This window comes from Coregonus clupeaformis, chromosome 9 (assembly GCF_020615455.1).
Source record: "Coregonus clupeaformis isolate EN_2021a chromosome 9, ASM2061545v1, whole genome shotgun sequence".
In the NCBI taxonomy this organism is placed as follows: domain Eukaryota; kingdom Metazoa; phylum Chordata; class Actinopteri; order Salmoniformes; family Salmonidae; genus Coregonus; species Coregonus clupeaformis.
Genome location: NC_059200.1, coordinates 48,719,147 through 48,739,128, shown reverse-complemented (window position 1 = coordinate 48,739,128; position 19,982 = coordinate 48,719,147). Strand labels below are relative to the sequence as shown.

At 41.6% G+C, this 19,982-nt stretch overlaps 1 protein-coding gene across 2 annotated transcripts in view; it reads left to right on the top strand.

Moving 5' to 3' along the window:
• The window catches only part of LOC121574018 (janus kinase and microtubule-interacting protein 2-like), a 52,340-nt gene that overhangs the window by 13,555 nt on the left and 18,803 nt on the right, over positions 1-19,982 (top strand). The window contains exons 2-13 of one of the 2 annotated variants that reach the window (XM_041886527.2): positions 8,472-8,716; positions 9,247-9,744; positions 11,081-11,290; positions 12,749-12,847; positions 13,080-13,226; positions 13,622-13,768; positions 16,628-16,684; positions 16,780-16,902; positions 17,343-17,471; positions 17,725-17,808; positions 18,522-18,584; positions 18,841-18,939. In XM_041886527.2, coding sequence (XP_041742461.1) covers positions 8,588-8,716; positions 9,247-9,744; positions 11,081-11,290; positions 12,749-12,847; positions 13,080-13,226; positions 13,622-13,768; positions 16,628-16,684; positions 16,780-16,902; positions 17,343-17,471; positions 17,725-17,808; positions 18,522-18,584; positions 18,841-18,939 — 1,785 coding nt within the window. In that variant the 5' untranslated portion in view covers positions 8,472-8,587. Of the gene's footprint in view, positions 1-8,471; positions 8,717-9,246; positions 9,745-11,080; positions 11,327-12,748; positions 12,848-13,079; positions 13,227-13,621; positions 13,769-16,627; positions 16,685-16,779; positions 16,903-17,342; positions 17,472-17,724; positions 17,809-18,521; positions 18,585-18,840; positions 18,940-19,982 lie in introns of both variants that reach the window. The other variant, XM_041886526.2, reaches the window with a different exon arrangement.

Here is a 19,982-nt window from a genome sequence, read left to right as displayed (position 1 = left end):
TAACAGCGTCTATGTGATTTCGCTATTAGTTTGTGCTAATGTTGTTAGCATTCTGGTACTAGAGGCCCAATTGGCTTTCACTGCGTTTTAGCGCCCCCTTGTGTGCTATACCGGTAATATCGTAGATCCCGGGATGAGAGAAGGACGGTATGACGATATGAAAATCTGGATACCGCTCAAGCCTAATGCTCACACATCCTCTGTGTCTCATGTCAAGAAGGGAACTGATGCCTATAGTCTCTATCAAATAAAATGTAATTCGTCAGATGCTTCGTAAACCCAGTATGTGGGACACACATACTGGGTGTGTCCCAATAATATCTCCTTTTTCCTAAAGTGTGCGCTTATCACTACTTCCCACAAATCTAAAACCATTGGTTTGGTGGAGACATGGTGTAGTTGGAGTTTCCACCATATTTGTTATACCAGTCGTTTCCTTTCAAATCAGTAAAGGGAAGTGAACAAGTGCACACTTTTGGAGTAAGGATAAATAATTGGGACATAGGTATATGAGGAACCAGCCGTGGGATTATGTCCCATCACCAAATATGGAATAAGACAATAATCTGATTTATGTGTCTACATATTAGTTTAACCCCGCCGCCTGGTTCTAACCGATTGTAGACTACCACAGCATCCCTCTAGCATGGGCAGTTACTGGGTTCATTAGCGCTCATGTGTAGTGTAGTGTAAAAGGAGAGACCGCTGTGTCCAGTTGTAGTCTGGGGTAGTAGTAGTACCCACAGTCTTCCCAACATGTGCTGGGGGGGCTACGTTTTTGGTTGAAGTTGTTAAATAGCCATTCCCATAGCCAGTTACCAACCCTTCTTGCCAGGGAAATTCCAGGACTAAAATCATATCAAATGATATCAATCCCCTGAAATGATATGAACAATAATTTATGAAGTATGAATGCTCTTTTATAAAGTATGAAATATTACCTCAGTTTTGGGCTTTTAGGAACGTTCTATTATGTCTAAGATCTGCAGTGATGTACCCGAAAATGACCTGAACTGAATGACCTGGACCAGGACCAGTACTGGTTCCTGTAATAATTCAAATACTGTAACAATATTATTAAAGTCTATTTAAGGTTAGCGAGGCAGAAGGTGTATTCTAAGAAATAACAGAAATCCTCAAAGTAGCTTTGCACAAGTACAGTACAATAGTATATAAAATCTTCTCTTCAGCATGCCAGCCATTTTCCAATACCATACAGGAAATCTTAGTACAGTTGTACTTTGACACCTCGGGCAAGGTATGGCTTAGGCCTTATTATCCTGGCTCATACTCAGTTCATCCAAGAGTGTTGCCACTGTGGGGTATTTAATGGTGGCCAAGCTCACTGTTGTGTTGGTGAATAAGGCAACTGCCAAGATAAAGGAAACACCAACATGAAATATCTTAACACTAGAAATGCTGGGCCTCAAGGGACCCCTCTACGAAGTCATGAGCAGTCATTCTGAGTGTAATTCATTTCATATATGCTATCGCCAAAATAATATTAGGAAGGTGTTCTTAATGTTTTGTACACTCAGTGTACGTTATTGTAGGCTACAGTACATGTAAAAACACAAAAAACACAAGAATTCAAGTGTTTAATCAATTTTATTTGTGGAGTGGCTTTGTTACAACTATGAAACAGAAAGTATATGTGTTGGAACATGGTAACAGCTTTTTTTTATTACGACAAAATACAAAAATACTCCAACCACCAAGACGCACCATCAGCAAGACACGCGGTTTAATTATGAAAACATCAGCAGCCTAAACATCATTATAAGCGGCAAGTGTGCTCAATAAATAGTGAAAATCAGCACAAGATAATGGCATTATAGTGAATATAAGTGTCAATATGAAAAATGTTAAATTATTAAATAGTAAATTATTGTCAACTCGTGCTTACATGGTGTGGTCTTCACACAATGGCATCAGTTGAACCATGTCCATGTCACATAAACAACGAAAGCTGGTGAGTGCGTTGCTGATGTAGTTTTTTGCTTGAGATGTAGGGCCTGCTCTCTCAGTGATGACATTTTGTGCTGATAATCATCCCGTAGCATTGTCACTGGCTTGTTCTATCCAAACGGTGCCGTCCCTTCCTCTCTCCTGTTTCACCGTTTCATTTGGTGGTGACGCGGGCACCTGCTCAGTGCGCACCGTTCTGGCTGTCTTGCGCTTAGGCCTCGGTGGTGTAGGTTCAGGCTGAGGCTCAGAATCAGAAGAATAATCATCAAAGATGTAATTTCTTCCCCACCATCTGAGTCGTTTTCATTCAGATTTTGAAGCAACGCTAATGGAGCATGTGCATCCATTCGTCTTGGTCTTCTTGCCATTGTAAATTATGTACGCTCTCACTGTATACTCCAAGTGTGATCTCGATCTCCGAGGCAGACGTGAGTAAGGCCTTTAATCAGGTCAACACTCGCAAGGCCACAGGGCCGGACGGTATTCCAGGGTGGTTTCTCAGAGCATCAGCTGGCAGGAATATTCACAGGAATCTTCAACCTCTCCTTGTCCCTGTCTGTAATCCCCACATGTCTTAAGATGACTACCATCATTCCTGTTCCCAAGAACTCTTAGGTTTCATTCCACAATAAATACCGCCCTGTAGCACTCACATCTGTAATCATGAAGTGCTTTGAAATGATGGCTGTGGCACATTTCAACTCCATTATCCCAGACACACTAGACTCACTCTAATTTGCATACCGCCCCAACAGATCCCCAACGTGGTCCTCTGTATCTCAGCTGGTAGAGCACGGCTCTTGTAACGCCAAGGTAGTGGGTTCGATCCCCGGGACCACTCATACACAAAAATGTATGCACACATGACTGTAAGCCGCTTTGGATAAAAGCGTTTGGTAAATGGCATATTATTATTATTATTATTATATTGTTATCCATAGATTATGAAATCTAATTTGCACTCCACACTGCCCTCACCCACCTAGATAAGAGGAATACCTACAGGAATGTGAGAATGCTGTTCATTGTCCCCTCCAAACTCGTCACCAAGTTTAGGACCCTGGGACTGAACACTTCCCACTGCAACTGGATCCTGGACTTCCTGACGGGCTGACACCAGGTGGTGAGGGTAGGCAACATCACCTCCGCCACGCTGACTCTCAACATGGGAGCCCCACAGGGGTGTGTGCTTAGTCCCCTCCTGTACTCCCTGTTCACCCACGACTGCGTGGACATGCATGACTCCAGCACCATCATCAAGTTTGCTGACGACACGACACCGGCGACGATGAGACAGCCTACAGGGAGGAGGTCAGTGACCTGGCAGTGTGGTGCCATGACAACAATCTCTCCCTCAACGTCAGTAAGACCAGTAAGCTGATCGTGGACTATAAGAAACAAGAGGGCAAGCATCCACGTCGACGGGGCTCTAGTGGAGCGGGTCAAGAGCTTCAAGGTCTTCGGTGTCCAAATCACTAAGGACTTAAAATGGTCCACTCACACGCACACAGTCATGAAGAAGACGCGACAGCACCTCTTCCCCCTCAGGAGGTCGAAAAGGTTTGGCATGGGCCCTCAAATCCTCAAAACGTTCTACAGCCACACCATTGAGGGACCTTACTGATACAGTGCCTTCAGAAATTATTCATACACCTTGACTTTTTCTGAATTACTACCTCATCTCTGTACCCCACACATACAATTACAGTGCCTTCAGAAAGTATTCATACCCCTTGACTTATTCCACATTTTGATGTGTTACAGCCTGAATTCAAAATGTATATATATATATATTTATTTTTTATCTCACCCATCTACACACAATACCCCATAATGACAAAGAAAAAACATGTTTTTAGAAATGTTTGCAAATGTATTGTAAATGAAATACAGTAATTTAAATAAGTATTCACACCCCTGAGTCAATACTTTGTAGAATAAACTTTGGCAGCGATTACAGCTGTGAGTCTTTCTGGGTAAGTCTCTAAGAGTTTTCCACACCTTGATTGTGCAATATTTCAAAATTCTTCAAGCTCTGTCAAATTGGTTGTTGATCATTGCTAGACAACAATTTTCAGTTCTTGCCATAGATTTTCATGTAGATTTAAGTCAAAACTGTAACTCTGCCACTCAGGAACATTCACTGTCTCCAGTGTAGATTTGGCCTTGTGTTTTAGGTTATTGTCCTGCTGAAAGGTGAATTAATCTCCAAGTGTCTGGTGGAAAGCAGACTGAACCATGTATTCCTCTAGGATTTTGCCAGTGCTTAGTTCCATTGCATTTCTTTTTTATCCTGAAAAACTCCCCAGTCCTTAACGATTACAAGCATACCCATAACATGATGCAGCCACCACTATGCTTGAAAATATGGAGAGTGACTTGGTGTATTGATACACCATCCAAAGTGTAATTCATATCTTCACCATGCTCAAAGGGATATTCAATATCTGCTTTCGAAAACCTCCTTGGTCTTTGTTGTTGAATCTGTGTTTGAAATTCACTGCTCGGCTGAGGGACCTTACAGATAAGACCTTACAGAGGTACAGAGGTAGTAATTCAAAAATCCTGTTAAACACTATTATTGCACACAGAGTGAGTCCATGCAACTTATTATGTGACTTGTTAAGCAATTTTTTACTCCTGAATATATTTAGGCTTGCCATAACAAAGGGGTTGAATACTAATTGACTCAATACATTTCAACTTTTCATTTGTAATTAATTTGTAAACATTTCTAAAAACATTATTCCACTTTGACATTATGGGGTATTGTGTGTAGGCCAGAGACAAAAAATCGAAATATAATCCATTTTAAATTCAGGTTATCGTATCTTCAAACAAAACCTAATAATAGATTAAGGAAACATGAGTGAATAAATAACACAATTACATACTTATTTCATTTATTTCATAAACAAAGTTATGCAACACCCAATGCCCCTGTGTGAAAAAGTAATTGCCCTCTTACACTCAATAACTGGTTGTGCCACCTTTAGCTGCAATGACTGCAACCAAATGCTTCCTGTAGTTGTTGATCAGTCTCTCACATCGCTGTGGAGGAATTTTGGCCCATTCTTACATGCAGAACTGCTTTAACTCAGCAACATTTGTGGGTTTTCAAGCATGAACTGCTCGTTTCAAGTCCTGCCACAACATCTCAATTTTGGATTAGGTCTGGACTTTGACTAGGCCATGGTTTTGGTTGAAGATATGATAACATTCAGTATCAAAAATATGCAAAAGTAGAGAAAATCAGAAAATCAGAAAGGGGGCAAATACTTTTTCACAGCACTGTACATTAGAAATATGCAATTTTTCATAGTTTTTCATCAATTTCTATGCTCTACTGAACAAAGAGCAGTTTGGGAGCCAAATGAATGGCTCTTTTACGTGAACGCTGCCAAAAGATCCGCCTCATTGAAAAAAAGGGAACGCTCATCACTAGTGAGGCAGCGCTGGTGCCGAAGGTGCTTGCATATACTTTTTTGTAATGAATCTTGCCTGTGAGGCAGTGGCAAAATCACCCTGTGGCGAAAGTAAGAACTGCGTTGAATCCTTTCAAAATACATGGTCACAAACAAGATCCACAGTTTTTATGCGAAAAGTCATATCGTATGAAAAAATATCACGACAGCTGTGATAGAAACAGGACGTTTCTGTGTAATTTTATGAATGCCGACAGATAATTTGTTTGTTCGACATGGTGGGATCCATGAAATAAACATTGGTTGAAGTTTGAACAGTATAGCCACCCTAAGGTCATGCACTACTCATTAAGCATATTTAGAACATTTATTATAAAAACATAAAATACCGTCAAATACTGTCATACCGTCAAAGATTTGAAAAATATTGTGATATGATGTTTTGTCCGTCTCGCCCAGTCCTACATTATTGAGCTATTGATTGTTACCTAAAAACCTATAAATCGTTTTCAACTTAGTATTCGATGTGACCAAACCGTGTCATTTAATTACATCAAATGTTAATAATTCACTTTAAATCTGGAGTTTACATAAGAGTGTAACGGATGGCATTGGAGGCAGACAGCCCTTCACAGACAAAGAATGTCTGTATGTATTCACCCAGCCACAGTACTAGTGGACCTTGTAGTAGTGTCTGTCAGCATTCATTTCAATACCATTACATTCGTTTTGCATTTCATGCATACCCATCAGTATTGGACAAGACTAATTCTCTGTGATTATTTTCAACTGATTTTACTATACTCTAAGTGAGTAGTAGGCCTACTCATGTATGCTTTCCTACCCTTGCCCAGAAGTGCTTTGGACAAAGATAGTGCCTGTCTCACATGCATTTGTGCTTGTAATTGCTGATTAGCCCACAATGAACAATGTATACCACATTGTATTTAGAAGTAAGGATTCCATAATGTTTTCAGACAACAACTAGGATGACTTTCTGTCACGTTATTAGGTTGCATTAGGCCTTTTAACATTCTGATGTGGCATGGAACCACAGTTATCCTAGCCATGTCATCCTTTTCTTTTAGGATCAAATGTTCCAGAACAGAGCCATACCAGACCCATTTGCTGTTAGAAAGGTCATAAAGACTCCAGAGAATAGCCTATGTTGCTTTGCTTTTGAATGGTGGATGATCCATTGTCTCTTGCTGTTTCGTCTGCATATTCACACGCAAATAATATCAACAGTAATTCAAAACAGCCATGGTCCTTTGGACAGAAGCCACGAGCAACACTCACCAGAGTTGACAGCGATTAAAAAGCCTAGCACCAGTGGACTGATAAGCGCATGAGGAAGAAACGTGACATTAGAATCTTCATCTGAAATCTTAGTGTAATATTTGAATCATCATTAGGCCTCTGTCTCTGATTATAAGTAGATTATGCAAGGGGGTTATAGCACTGTGTGTGTACAGTGGCTGAAACTATAGCACATGGGTTACACAGTCTTCGTAAGAATGTCATATCTCCTTTAGCCTTTGCCGAGTCCCCAACGACCGGACGTTCCGGTTTTCAGGGGAAATGGAAAGAGAACCTGTGATGCGACTTCCGCTTTTGGACATTAACAAGGCGACACTCCATCTTAACTCCTCCTCCACATTTACTGGATTGGTTGAACAGTGCAGAAGAGAACCTCCCCAAACATGTTTTTTTCTTCTTCTTGTCAAGACCAGTATGTAGGGAATCTAGTTTCAGGCATTTCTTTTACGCCTGCTACTTTAGGCTATATCTCCTTATTCAAGCACACAGCACCATGCTGTGCCCTACTGTATACAGCACTACCAGTGTATATACAGCTGCCCTTCCCCTCCCCCACTCTCTACTCTAACAACCACCACCAACACCACCAACACCAACACCCATTTTCTTATCAAACAACATGTATAACACGTGTAGAGTGCCATACATCAAATTGGCATGAGCAGCACATTATTTGTACAGTTAGAAAAACAATATTGTTTCAGTATTGTTCACCTCTAAAGCCTAGTTCAGATACAACAGCTGTCATGAGATGAGACCAGATAAAACTTGCTAGTTTTAGAATGTTGTGCTGACTAAAGATGGGGCATTCAGATCAAGAAGACGAGACATGCAGTTGAGACTGTTTCCACGGTAACGGTGTCTCTTTACAATGACGTGATGAAACTTTAAAACAAATTTGCCACTTGCTGTAGCAAGGTGTTGTAGCAAACAAGTGTCATGAAATACATGCACCAGAAACAGGGTACACTTTGTGACTTAATTTGAGCCAGTTTGCTACAGCAGGAAAATAATCCTGTAGCAACAGGAAATGTGAATTATTATGTGGATTATAATTAATGCATTTTTTTTGTAGGGTTTGATACATTTTTCATTAGGGCAAATCAAGTCTGACATTTTAAAGTGGGAATTACAAACTTTAGAAGCCTTTTTAAACCTTGAATACACTACAAGTTTGCATTTCCTGCCGTGCAGGAACATTTTCAGCAACAAAAGAGTGATCAAATTAAGATCCTACATCTGTAGCTAAAGGTTTGACATGTTGAATCATGGAAACATGAGAAATTCTAAAACTCGACCGTTCAGATCAAACAAACTTGGTTCTTAAATAAAACTCCTTAAGACCGTCACATCAAGTTGCGTCTCATCTTATGTATACTACGTTGTGGATGTAGCCTACTGGTTCTTTGACATGCTGATGTTCACTTATGTGTCCACTGGTCTGCATCGGTCTAATAGATTGTAACATTTGGCATAGAAAACCACTGGCTGACACTGTCCTTCTGTAGTCATCATCTGTGAGGATGGAAACCTGGTCAATGTTTACACACTGTGCAGCTGCCTGACCTGTCTAAATCAATGAGCCACTCCTGCCAGCGGCTACTGCCAATACTGTACTGTATATTGCCAGCACCATGCAATGAACTGCTTTACTATTAGACTTGAATAATCAATGAATGTAAACAGTTAAGTTGAGATGAGCTTCATATCCTTCAATGACAATTGTCAAAAATGTTTCTTATTCCTCCCCACACACAGCTCTACTGTCTACTAAGATAATGAGGAAGAGGAAGAACTGGAAACCTCGGGAGGGCCTCTGTTCATGTCTATGAAGTCTCTATGAAAGCATTGGAGGAGCTGTAGTATTTGACTCAATGGCGAAGAAGGGGCGTACCAAGGGCGAGAAGCCCGAAGCGCTCATCTCTGCCCTACAGGCAGCTAACGAAGATCTCCGGTCCAAACTGACTGACATTCAAATAGAACTGCATCAAGAGAAATGCAAGGTAGGCCATTTTGTAACACTACATTGCATGGAAATCATCCCTTCTCAAATACACCTATAACAGTGTGTTCAACTGCAGATGATGTGTAACTTTGAATGTCTTACGCATGTTGTTTAGATTAATTTGTTACACATAGTTACTACACACAACCTTTGACATACAGCTAGCTTTCAACATTTTATAAGGTTCTACTTAGATGTACAGTAATGTTTTGAGTTATACATTGACCTGGTCTGGCTGAGGTATAACCCTTCACAGTTGGCACACAGTAGATATAGGCTATTGCTGTGTTGTACATTCACCTGCACTACCTAAGCCAACCGTTATGCGATGGTAGATCGACATCTCTGCTTGGTCTTGCGTGCCCTGTCTGCCATTATCTGTTTTTCTAATTATATTTGACACTGTAATGAATCTCTTTATCTACGTAATAGGTGATAGATGAGGAGAATGGTATCTCTCTGACCTTGCTGCTTTTATAGTGTAACCCAGTTCTCTTCGGCTCCTCTACCTCTCTCCCCGGGGGCTAGGTGAGTAAGTTGGAGCGTGAGAAGGTGCAGGAGTGCAAGCGGATCCGGGAGCAGGAGCAGCACCGGCACACGGCCACGCTGACAGAGCAGCGTTCCAAATGGCACGAGGAGAAGCAGAAGGAGCTCCAGGCACTCAGGGAGAACCTGGTCCGCCAGCACGAGCAGGAGCAGGCCCGGACAGCAAAGATCAAGGACCAGGAGAACCAGCGGCTCAAGGCGGCGCTGAGCGCCATGCGGGACGGCAGCGGGGAGAAGGTGCGCACGGCGCTGACCCTAGAGGCCAAGGAGGAGGCACGGCGCTTTTTCGACGTGGAGAGGGTCAAGCTGCTGCAAGAGATCTCTGAGCTCAAGCAGAACAAAAAGCAGACGGACGAGGCGCTCAGCACCATGATCCAGGCGGATAAGATGAAGGCCGGGGATCTGCGCTCCGAGCATCAGATGCACCAGGAACAGATCTCCAAGATCAAGTGGGACAGCGAGAAGGACATCCGCAGACTGGTAAATACTGTCTGACTGGAGGATGGGTAGAGGGAAGAGCAGAGGGTCTGATTGTGGATGCATGTCTTGCTGAATACCAGACGTAGCCATAGCTGGTCTATATAGTTCACCAAATTGTTATATTCTGTCATAAAGAGCACATGTTCAACTTCATAAAAAGCAAGTTTTCCCATCTCAAGAGATTAAGTAAATAAAAATGTATACTAAGTGCTTATTAAGTGCCAAATAAAGTTACAGGGTTGACAATTTATTCTTAAATCAGCCATACATCCCCTTGTTACAGGGGGAATGGAAGCTTGTTGTGTGCAACAGGGAGTGGCAATTGAATGCAAGCTTCACCCCAAAAAATTAAATTGTTAAAACATTTCTCAGTTTCCCACCCTAAAACACCATCAAATTGACAAAAATAGTAGAACCAGCTCACCTGCTTTTACTCTATGATTTGACTATTAGATGTTTAATGTTTCTTATTTAAAAATATTTTTTAAAGGAATAGTTTCAACATATTAAAACGAAAGTTCAGTTCACGTAACAGGGTTGACCTTAAAATGAGGGACAAACAGACGTAAATGAATCACTTATCACATGAAATAAATAATATTCTTCAGAAATGACTTTGTCTAAACAACAAAATAACCAGGGCTTTACAATAATGGTGAAACTTTGAGAAATGTGTGGATTAAGTGGGTTAAACTCTTCCTAGAAGTGATGCAGGGTTGATGGAGGGCCATGTCAAAATGCTGAATTGTATTGATTTATTGAATTTTCCATGTGGTCTATATTGAAAGGCAATTAATTTAATACAACAGGCTTTTAAAATGCAATATTGGTGCAATTTCTACTTAAAATATTAAAGGGACGCAAAAGGCACTCATTTCATGGAACGATCCATTTATATTTTCTTGCTAATTGTGATGGTCATCATCAAATGACATATGTTACATGATATGATACATAATTCTTTCACATGATACTCTTTTGCAGGGGTCAAATTAAGCCAGTACGGTCTGGTATGGAGTACTAGACCAAAACATTAATTAAAACACAATAATTTAAACAAAGATGGCAAGAAAAATGTAGGCTATTACACCATCATTAATCATTACCTCCTGTCAGCCGCAAGCGCATGAACACATAGGAGGTCCCGTACCAGGAATACATTAAATCTACTTTCACCCTTGCTCTTTTGAATGGATTTTTGAATGGAACTGTGCACATGTCTGTCTGTCTCAATCAATCAATCAATCAATCATTGAGACAGTCAGTCTGTCCTGTCCATCTCTCTGTGTCCCATTAACCACTCTCTGAGTTTCCTGTTTGCTATGCCCTCCTTCAGGTGGATGAGATCAAGTCCAAAGAGCGCACCATCTTCTCTCTGGAGAAGGAGCTGGAGAATGCCATTGGTTTGCTGCAGAAGATGCAGATGCAGAAGGATGCCCTGGATGACCAGCTGTTCCTGGTCAAGGAGGCAGAGTGTAACCTGGGCAGTCCCAAGAGAGAGATCCCTGGGCGGGCTGGGGACGGGGCGGAGCACTGTGGCAGCCCGGTACGACATAGAAAGGCAGAGGGGAACTTGGAAATGGTACAAAACAGCCTGTAGATTATTGAAATGTAACAATGAAGCCAATTTCAAAAGAAATGGAAATGAATCGGACAGTTAACCGAAAATGAGATGTAAAATACTGTAGGCCTATACTAGTTTACACAGTTTATGCGGAAAAAAGATTGAGAAGAATGACATGAATAAGTGGTCAGAAATATACTTTTAAGGATAGGATTAAATTAGCCTGCAAGTCGAATCACTCCGATCACCTCATCCATACAGAGAAACATGATCTTTGCACATTGCAGGACAATGATCAAACTGCTTTCACACAGTGTCAAACAAACACAGTTTGGGTGTGGCCATTCTCTATATGAAAGTTTAATCACTCATATAATACCTCATATATGATGATAAATAACCTATTTATGGCAACTACTGGTTTACTATAGCGCGAGTCTGCTTAGTTGGTTGCTGTCTCTCATCTCTCCCTCCCTCCTCCCTTCACTCGCTCACAGTACAGCCCTTCCCCCGCATGCTAGAGCGGGCCCTCTCTATCCCTCCTCTCCCGCTTTATCAGCTTCGGTTAATAAAGATCGGGTCTGGATCTGACTAGGTCTATACGGAACGGGTCAAGTTCTCCTCGGGTCCGTTCGGAACAAGTCTCTATATATAAAAAAATATATATATATATATATATATATCAGGTACGTGTGGGAAAGCCCCATGTCCATTTCGGAACGGGTCTGTGAAGATCTCTACTCCATAGTGCCCCACCAACAAAATACAAAATTCTAACTGTAGGGCAAATGCATCCCTTCATATCTTCATATGCAAATTTCAGTTTTTATGCTACATGTGTAGTGCTCAAGGAATTACTTTCTATGAGAGCAATATCACTTTTTCAAAAAATGACAAACCAGTAGTACTAGATATTTTGTCAAATGAAAACCACAACAAACAAGTATTTAAATGCCTACCTTCTAGAATAAAACAAGCTTCTATCTGGTACTGAACAAAGAACTGAAGGAAGGGCTCTGAAGAGCATTGTTTCTGAAGAATGCTGTTCAGTCAATAAGTCTGTGAGGTTTCAATGCAGTCTCACATTCTGGGTTAGTGGTCTGCTTGAAAATCACTACATGACAGAAAACGACTGTTTTTTGGCTAATATTTCTAGAGAGATGTGACTGATACGTAGAAAGAATTACCCAATAATTGAACTCCAAAAATAAACGTCCCAGAAACGTATAAAATGATAAAACTTAATTTTCCTGAATTAAAATGGCACCAACATCTTATTATTCAATGTATAATACATGTTATTGAAATAATTGATTATATTATAGAACATCATATAATCTTTTTACTGTTGTCGCTGTGTCAAAGACTGCGTCCAAGAGTGAATGTAGTGTGTTGTAAGATGCCAGTGAGCTAACAGTGCGTTCGGTTTGAACAACCTAGGACATGCGCAGGAACCAGAGGCGCATGGCTGACCTCAACTCCACCGTCCGCAAGCTGGAGGACCGCAACTCACTGCTAGTGGACGAGAGGAATGAACTGGTATGACCTGGTCACTCTGAACTCTCCCTGCCTGGCAGAGAATCACATCTTAATGCTCTGTCACTGAACGATAACAATCTGTCTTCATCTGGATTCATTAAACATGCAATGAATGTACCTGCTAAGAAGTTACAATTACAGTATTTAGTCCCCTGCCAAGTTGACTTGACGAGCCCTCTCTCTCTCTCTCTCTCTCTCTCTCTCTCTCTCTCTCTCTCTCTCTCTCTCTCAGCTAAAGCGTGTGCGGGAGTCGGAGAAGCAGTGCAAGCCCATGCTGGACAAGAACAAGATGCTGAACAAGAGGAACGATGACCTCAGCCAGACCCTGCAGCGCATGGAAGAGAAACTCAAAGGCCTGGCCAAAGAGAACCTGGAGATGGTGAGTGGCATATAAATATAATTACAGAACATTGACTTAAAAGGGGAATTCCTATTCTAGTAATTCTATTTATATGGCGAGTGTCATCATCGCACAGATCTCAATACAACCAGGGCTCCAATAGTTTAGTACAAGCATAGCATGCCTCAATAGCTCAAGTGTTTATGAAGACTGTCTGCAACACATTGGCCACGATGACAGTCCTTATCAAAGTAAAGTAAATGGAACCAAAGCTTTAAAGTCTGCATTAGTCTTGTAGATTTAGAAGTGCATAATATTGTGGCTTTGGCCTCAGTACCCTAACCACCACAAATCTTCATTTTTCATGATGAGCACATACTGAGAGATAGACTTACAACTGGTTCCACTCACAAAGGTATTTTCTGTGTGTGCAGAAGGAGAAGATCAGCTCCCACCCACCGCTGAAGAAATCCAACTGTAAGTCTCTGAATGATCTGGACCAGGCACATGACGACCAGGAGATTGAGTTCCTTAAGCTGCAGGTGCTGGAGCAGCAGAGCATAATCGACGACCTGACAAGAGTGAGTTCTCCTTTTAGAAATAGGACATCGGGCCTCCCGAGTGGAGCAGCGGTCTAAGGCACTGCATCGCAGTGCTTGAGGCGTCACTACAGACCCGGGTTTGATCCCGGGCTGTGTCGCAGCCGGCAGCCAACCGGGAGGCCAATGAGGCGGCGCACAATTGGCCCAGCATCGTCCGGGTTAGGGGAGGGTTTGGCCAGCCGGGTTGTCCTTGTCCCATTGTGCTCTAGCAACTCCTGTGGCGGGCCGGGTGCCTGCACTCTGACACGGTCGCCAGTTGTACGGTGTTTCCTCCTACACATTGGTGAGGCTGGCTTCCGGGTTAAGCGAGCAGTGTATCAAGAAGCAGTGCGGCTTGGCAGGGTCGTGTTTCGGAGGACGCATGGCTCTCGATCTTCGCCTCTCTCTGAGTCCGTACGGGAGTTGCAGCGATGGGACAAGACTGTAACTACCAATTGGGGAGAAAAAGGGGTAAAGAAAATAAATAAATATACAGTGGGGAAAAAAAGTATTTAGTCAGCCACCAATTGTGCAAGTTCTCCCACTTAAAAAGATGAGAGAGGCCTGTAATTTTCATCATAGGTACACGTCAACTATGACAGACAAAATGAGGAAAAAAAATCCAGAAAATCACATTGTAGGATTTTTAATGCATTTATTTGCAAATTATGGTGGAAAATAAGTATTTGGTCAATAACAAAAGTTTCTCAATACTTTGTTATATACCCTTTGTTGGCAATGACACAGGTCAAACGTTTTCTGTAAGTCTTCACAAGGTTTTCACACACTGTTGCTGGTATTTTGGCCCATTCCTCCATGCAGATCTCCTCTAGAGCAGTGATGTTTTGGGGCTGTCGCTGGGCAACACGGACTTTGAACTCCCTCCAAAGATTTTCTATGGGGTTGAGACTGGCTAGGCCACTCCAGGACCTTGAAATGCTTCTTACAAAGCCACTCCTTCGTATTCCGGGCGGTGTGTTTGGGATCATTGTCATGCTGAAAGACCCAGCCACGTTTCATCTTCAATGCCCTTGCTGATGGAAGGAGGTTTTCACTCAAAATATCACGATACATGGCCCCATTCATTCTTTCCTTTACACGGATCAGTCGTCCTTGTCCCTTTGCAGAAAAACAGCCCCAAAGCATGATGTTTCCACCCCCATGCTTCACAGTAGGTATGGTGTTCTTTGGATGCAACTTTGTCCTCCAAACACGACAAGTTGAGTTTTTACCAAAAAGTTATATTTTGGTTTCATCTGACCATATGACATTCTCCCAATCCTCTTCTGGATCATCCAAATGCACTCTAGCAAACTTCAGACGGGCCTGGACATGTACTGGCTTAAGCAGGGGGACACGTCTGCCACTGCAGTATTTGAGTCCCTGGCGGCGTAGTGTGTTACTGATGGTAGGCTTTGTTACTTTGGTCCCAGCTCTCTGCAGTTCATTCACTAGGTCCCCCCGTGTGGTTCTGGGATTTTTGCTCACCGTTCTTGTGATCATTTTGACCCCACGGGGTGAGATCTTGCGTGGAGCCCCAGATCGAGGGAGATTATCAGTGGTATTGTATGTCTTCCATTTCCTAATAATTGCTCCCACAGTTGATTTCTTCAAACCAAGCTGCTTACCTATTGCAGATTCAGTCTTCCCAGCCTGGTGCAGGTCTACAATTTTGTTTCTGGTGTCCTTTGACAGCTCTTTGGTCTTGGCCATAGTGGAGTTTGGAGTGTGACTGTTTGAGGTTGTGGACAGGTGTCTTTTATACTGATAACAAGTTCAAACAGGTGCCATTAATATAGGTAACGAGTGGAGGACAGAGGAGCCTCTTAATGAATAAGTTACAGGTCTGTGAGAGCCAGAAATCTTGCTTGTTTGTAGGTGACCAAATACTTATTTTCCACCATAATTTGCAAATAAATTCATAAAAAATCCTACAATGTGATTTTCTGGATTTTTCTTTTCTCAATTTGTCTGTCATAGTTGACGTGTACCTATGATGAAAATTACAGGCCTCTCTCATCTTTTTAAGTGGGAGAACTTGCACAGTTGGTGGCTGACTAAATACTTTTTTCCCCCACTGTATATATATATATATATATATATATATATATATATATATATATAGAGAGAGAGAGAGAGAGAGAGAGAGAGAGAGAAATATGACTTCACCACTAACAATAGGCATTTACTTATTTTTTTTAACAACTTTTATTACGGGATATTTAATTTTTTTCAATGTAAAAATCATTCAAATACATTTAGTCAAATAGTACATTTTACAAATAGGCTTTCACTTCTAAAATGATCAAAGGTGTTGATTTACTAATCTCGGTTGAACCCAGAACCAAATCTTGTGTGCACTGGCCAGCTAACATTTACTGTATATTAGCAGTCTGTCACAAGAGACAATTGATTTACTAAGCACAAAGAGAACTGGTGGACACACAGTATCTGACTATTGATTTACTAAGCACAAAGAGAACTGGTGGACACACAGTATCTGACTATTGATGTACTAAGCACAAAGAGAACTGGTGGACACACAGTATCTGACTATTGATGTACTAAGCACAAAGAGAACTGGTGGACACACAGTATCTGACTATTGATTTACTAAGCACAAAGAGAACTGGTGGACACACAGTATCTGACTATTGATTTACTAAGCACAAAGAGAACTGGTGGACACACAGTATCTGACTATTGATTTACTAAGCACAAAGAGAACTGGTGGACACACAGTATCTGACTATTTTGCTCTTTGCCAGATACAATTAGCTGATCAAATGAAATGTATCCATGGTTGCTAAAGTTGTATGTTTGTTTGTTGGTAGGTCTGATATACTCTGTGTCTTTCAGGATAGGGAAAAGCTCTTGCGGAAGAAGAGGCATAAACGAAGCAACAGGCCAATAAAGGTAGAGGAAGCCACATTTACACAATACAATAATACAGTAATCTGCCTTGGGAAATATCTGATTTCCAAACAATCCTGTGATCTCTCCCTACACAGAGGCACATTGTAGTGGACACCTTCTTTGGATACGATGAGGAATCCATGGACTCGGAGACATCCTCCTTGGCTTCGTTTCGCATGGACCGCACCCCAGCCACTCCTGATGAAGACCTGGATCAGGTGAGAGCTGTTCACATCACAGGAAATAGACACAGACCCTGGGTGGGGAGGGAACTTTATTTATGATAAGGGATCAATAACCTTTGCATAAGCACCAGTAGCAAATCAGCATCCATGCAATATTTACATTTTAGTCATTTAGCAGACGCTCTTATCCAGCACAACTTACAGGAGCAATTAGGGTTAAGTGCCTTGCTCAAAGGCACATCGACAGATTTTTCACCTAGTCGGCTCGGGGATTCAAGACAGCGACCTTTCGGTTACTGGCCCAACGGTCTTAACTGCTAGGCTACCTGCCGCCTCAAGCACTTTCACTTCTGTCTTTCTGAACCAATGTGTTTCTAATCTCTCTGTCCATCAACCCTCATCCTGGCTTCCCTCTCGCTCTCTCCTGTTCCCAATGTCTTCTCTCTAACCCTGGGGTCCGTCCATCAACACAGGGACTGGCTAACGAGGAGTCGGAGCTGCGCTTCAGGCAGCTGACCAGAGAGTACCAGGCCTTACAGAGGGCATACGCCCTGCTACAGGAACATCAAGGGGGCCTTCTGGATGCTGAGATGGAAGCTAAGGTACAGTACCACTGCCATTAATTTTCAGTTAAATGTCACCCGCGTAAGATTGTGTTTTTGACATTATCTGGGGCAATAGGGATGCGGTCATGCCAGATTTGTTTCTGTATTCAGTAAAATTGTGTATAAGACTGCATACAGGTTATATACGCCACTACAACTATCACTGCCCATGTATTCTATAACAACAACACCCGTCTCATACGGCTGTATGAAATGGTTGATGTTAATGTGGATATGTTGTGTGTCCCAGGCTCAGGAGCAGCTCCATGCAGATGTTCTCAGGTACAAGGCCAAGATAGAAGACCTGGAGAAGGAGCTCGCCCACAAAGGACAGGTAAAGGACATTATCCCACAGACCAACACTAAGACATGGGCTGTTTCCAAATGGCACACTTATTCCTTATATAGTGTAATACTTTTGACCAGGGTCCATAGGGCTATGTCTGGTCAAAAGTAGTGCACTATAAAGGGAATAGGGTGCCATTTACGACACATCCTACAACATAGAGGAAGGCTATACACAATGTCCCAGTCTCTGAATTACTGTGCATGGATGGCTTGTACTGTATGTGACCATAGTTATTATGCAATTATTTACATACTAGGAGTACCAAATGTAACAGGGCTGTGAAAATGTCATTACAACTCCAGAGTTGGACTGTCAATAGTGATTCATCTTGGGGACTGAGAGGAATGTCAATGAATGGTTTTGATTCTGTTGCCTCACAACAGTGAAGAACAATTTTGAATGGGGTTGTGATTGACACTAGTATTTCATACACTGTGGGTCAGTTCAGTTAACAAACTGAAATGCTATCCATGGTGGGATAGCTATGATATCTATTTACGGGATATGGTAGATTTTGTATAACACTTCAATGTGTAACCATTGAAATAGAATGAGTAGAATGGGCATAGAACCTCAGACCATGGCAATTTGACTGGGAAGCGCAGAAAAATGATATTCGACGACATAGTGATCAAAGTAAGTACATCTGTAAGAGAAGACCATTTTTCCCTAATTGAAACCTAGTTCTCCTCTCGTAGGACTCCAAGTGGGTAGAGGAGAAACAGCTGTTCTTCAGGAGGAATCAGGAGCTGCTGGAAAAGGTCTGTCCTGCAATGATATCATTGATATGATCGTAATATTGCATGACACAATGCATCATTACTGGATGCACTTTACTTTGTATATTAAAGTCAACTCCCTTTGTCCCCCACCAATGTCTGCTAGCAAGAAGGGTGATACATGGTAGTCATTTTGGATCTGAACATTCACCATGCACCACTTGATATTGTATAGGGTATGGAAGTCGATGCTACTGGCAGGCTCTGACCTTCATGCTATCCCTCTGGTCTTCTGCAGGTGGAAAAGTTGGATGGAAAATGCAGTCGACAGCAACAGGAGCTGCAAGACTCCAAGGACCAGAATGAGCTCCTGGAATTCAGAATACTGGAGCTAGAGGTAAGGACGTGGAACGTTCAGGCTGCTGCACAGACACTATGGAAGCTCTAATCTAGAGCGCCTGGTTCAATTGTGTTTGAGAGCATTTTTTTACTCTCTAAATGGTTAAATGAGTGAGAAATAGATGTCATTGTTGGAATAGTTTGTGAGTGGGTAACATATACTATCATCTTAAATTGAATTATTGTTGTTGGATATTTTTGGCCATATGACATTTTTTTCTATTGCTAATTTACCTAATGTGGACAGTTTGTGTTACTACCTTACTTACACAAGCTTGCAATTTCAAAACATAAAATGTAGTGGAATTACACATCCTTTTTACCTCAGATTAGTAATGTTAATATAACAGTTTATAGTCATCAAGATGATGCTACATTGATGCTACAATATCTTTGGTTTGGTACTGTTGGTTTTATCATACGCACCTGTCCGTTGCATGACTTAGAACGCAGTTGTCATTTTCAAACTCAAATGGCACAAATAATTTGCAGCAATTTCTGTATAAAAGTCACTGGCCACAAACAAATACACGGATTTCACAGTCAAGCTGTCACTCAAATGAAATCCAACCCCTGTCACTATGTAGAACTACCTGTGAGGTGACGATTCGTTGAAATTATCCAGTCAAAAAAGTGTTGCGTTTCCTTTTTCGTATTGGCCATTTACCGTCAACATGGTTGCACAAGGAGATGAGTTGATAAATGGCTACTACAGGTTCTCATCTATCGACAGGTATATGTAATTTACACAAGTTTGTTGTGGTTTTTCTTTTAGAAGAGCACAAATGGTACATGTCACCGCGGTTATTGTCCCATTGATTTCAATACAATATCTATGTGATTAGTTTGCGTGCGCTATTGATTACAATACAACAAGCTAATCAATTTGAGGACGCTTGGAAAATGCTGGTGCATGTGTAGTTTATAAGGTACTAATTTAGCAAAATACAAGTAATCTGAACACAATTGTGACACGTACAGTACCAGTCAAAAGTTTGGACACACCTATTCATTGAAGGGTTTTTCTTTATTTGTACTATT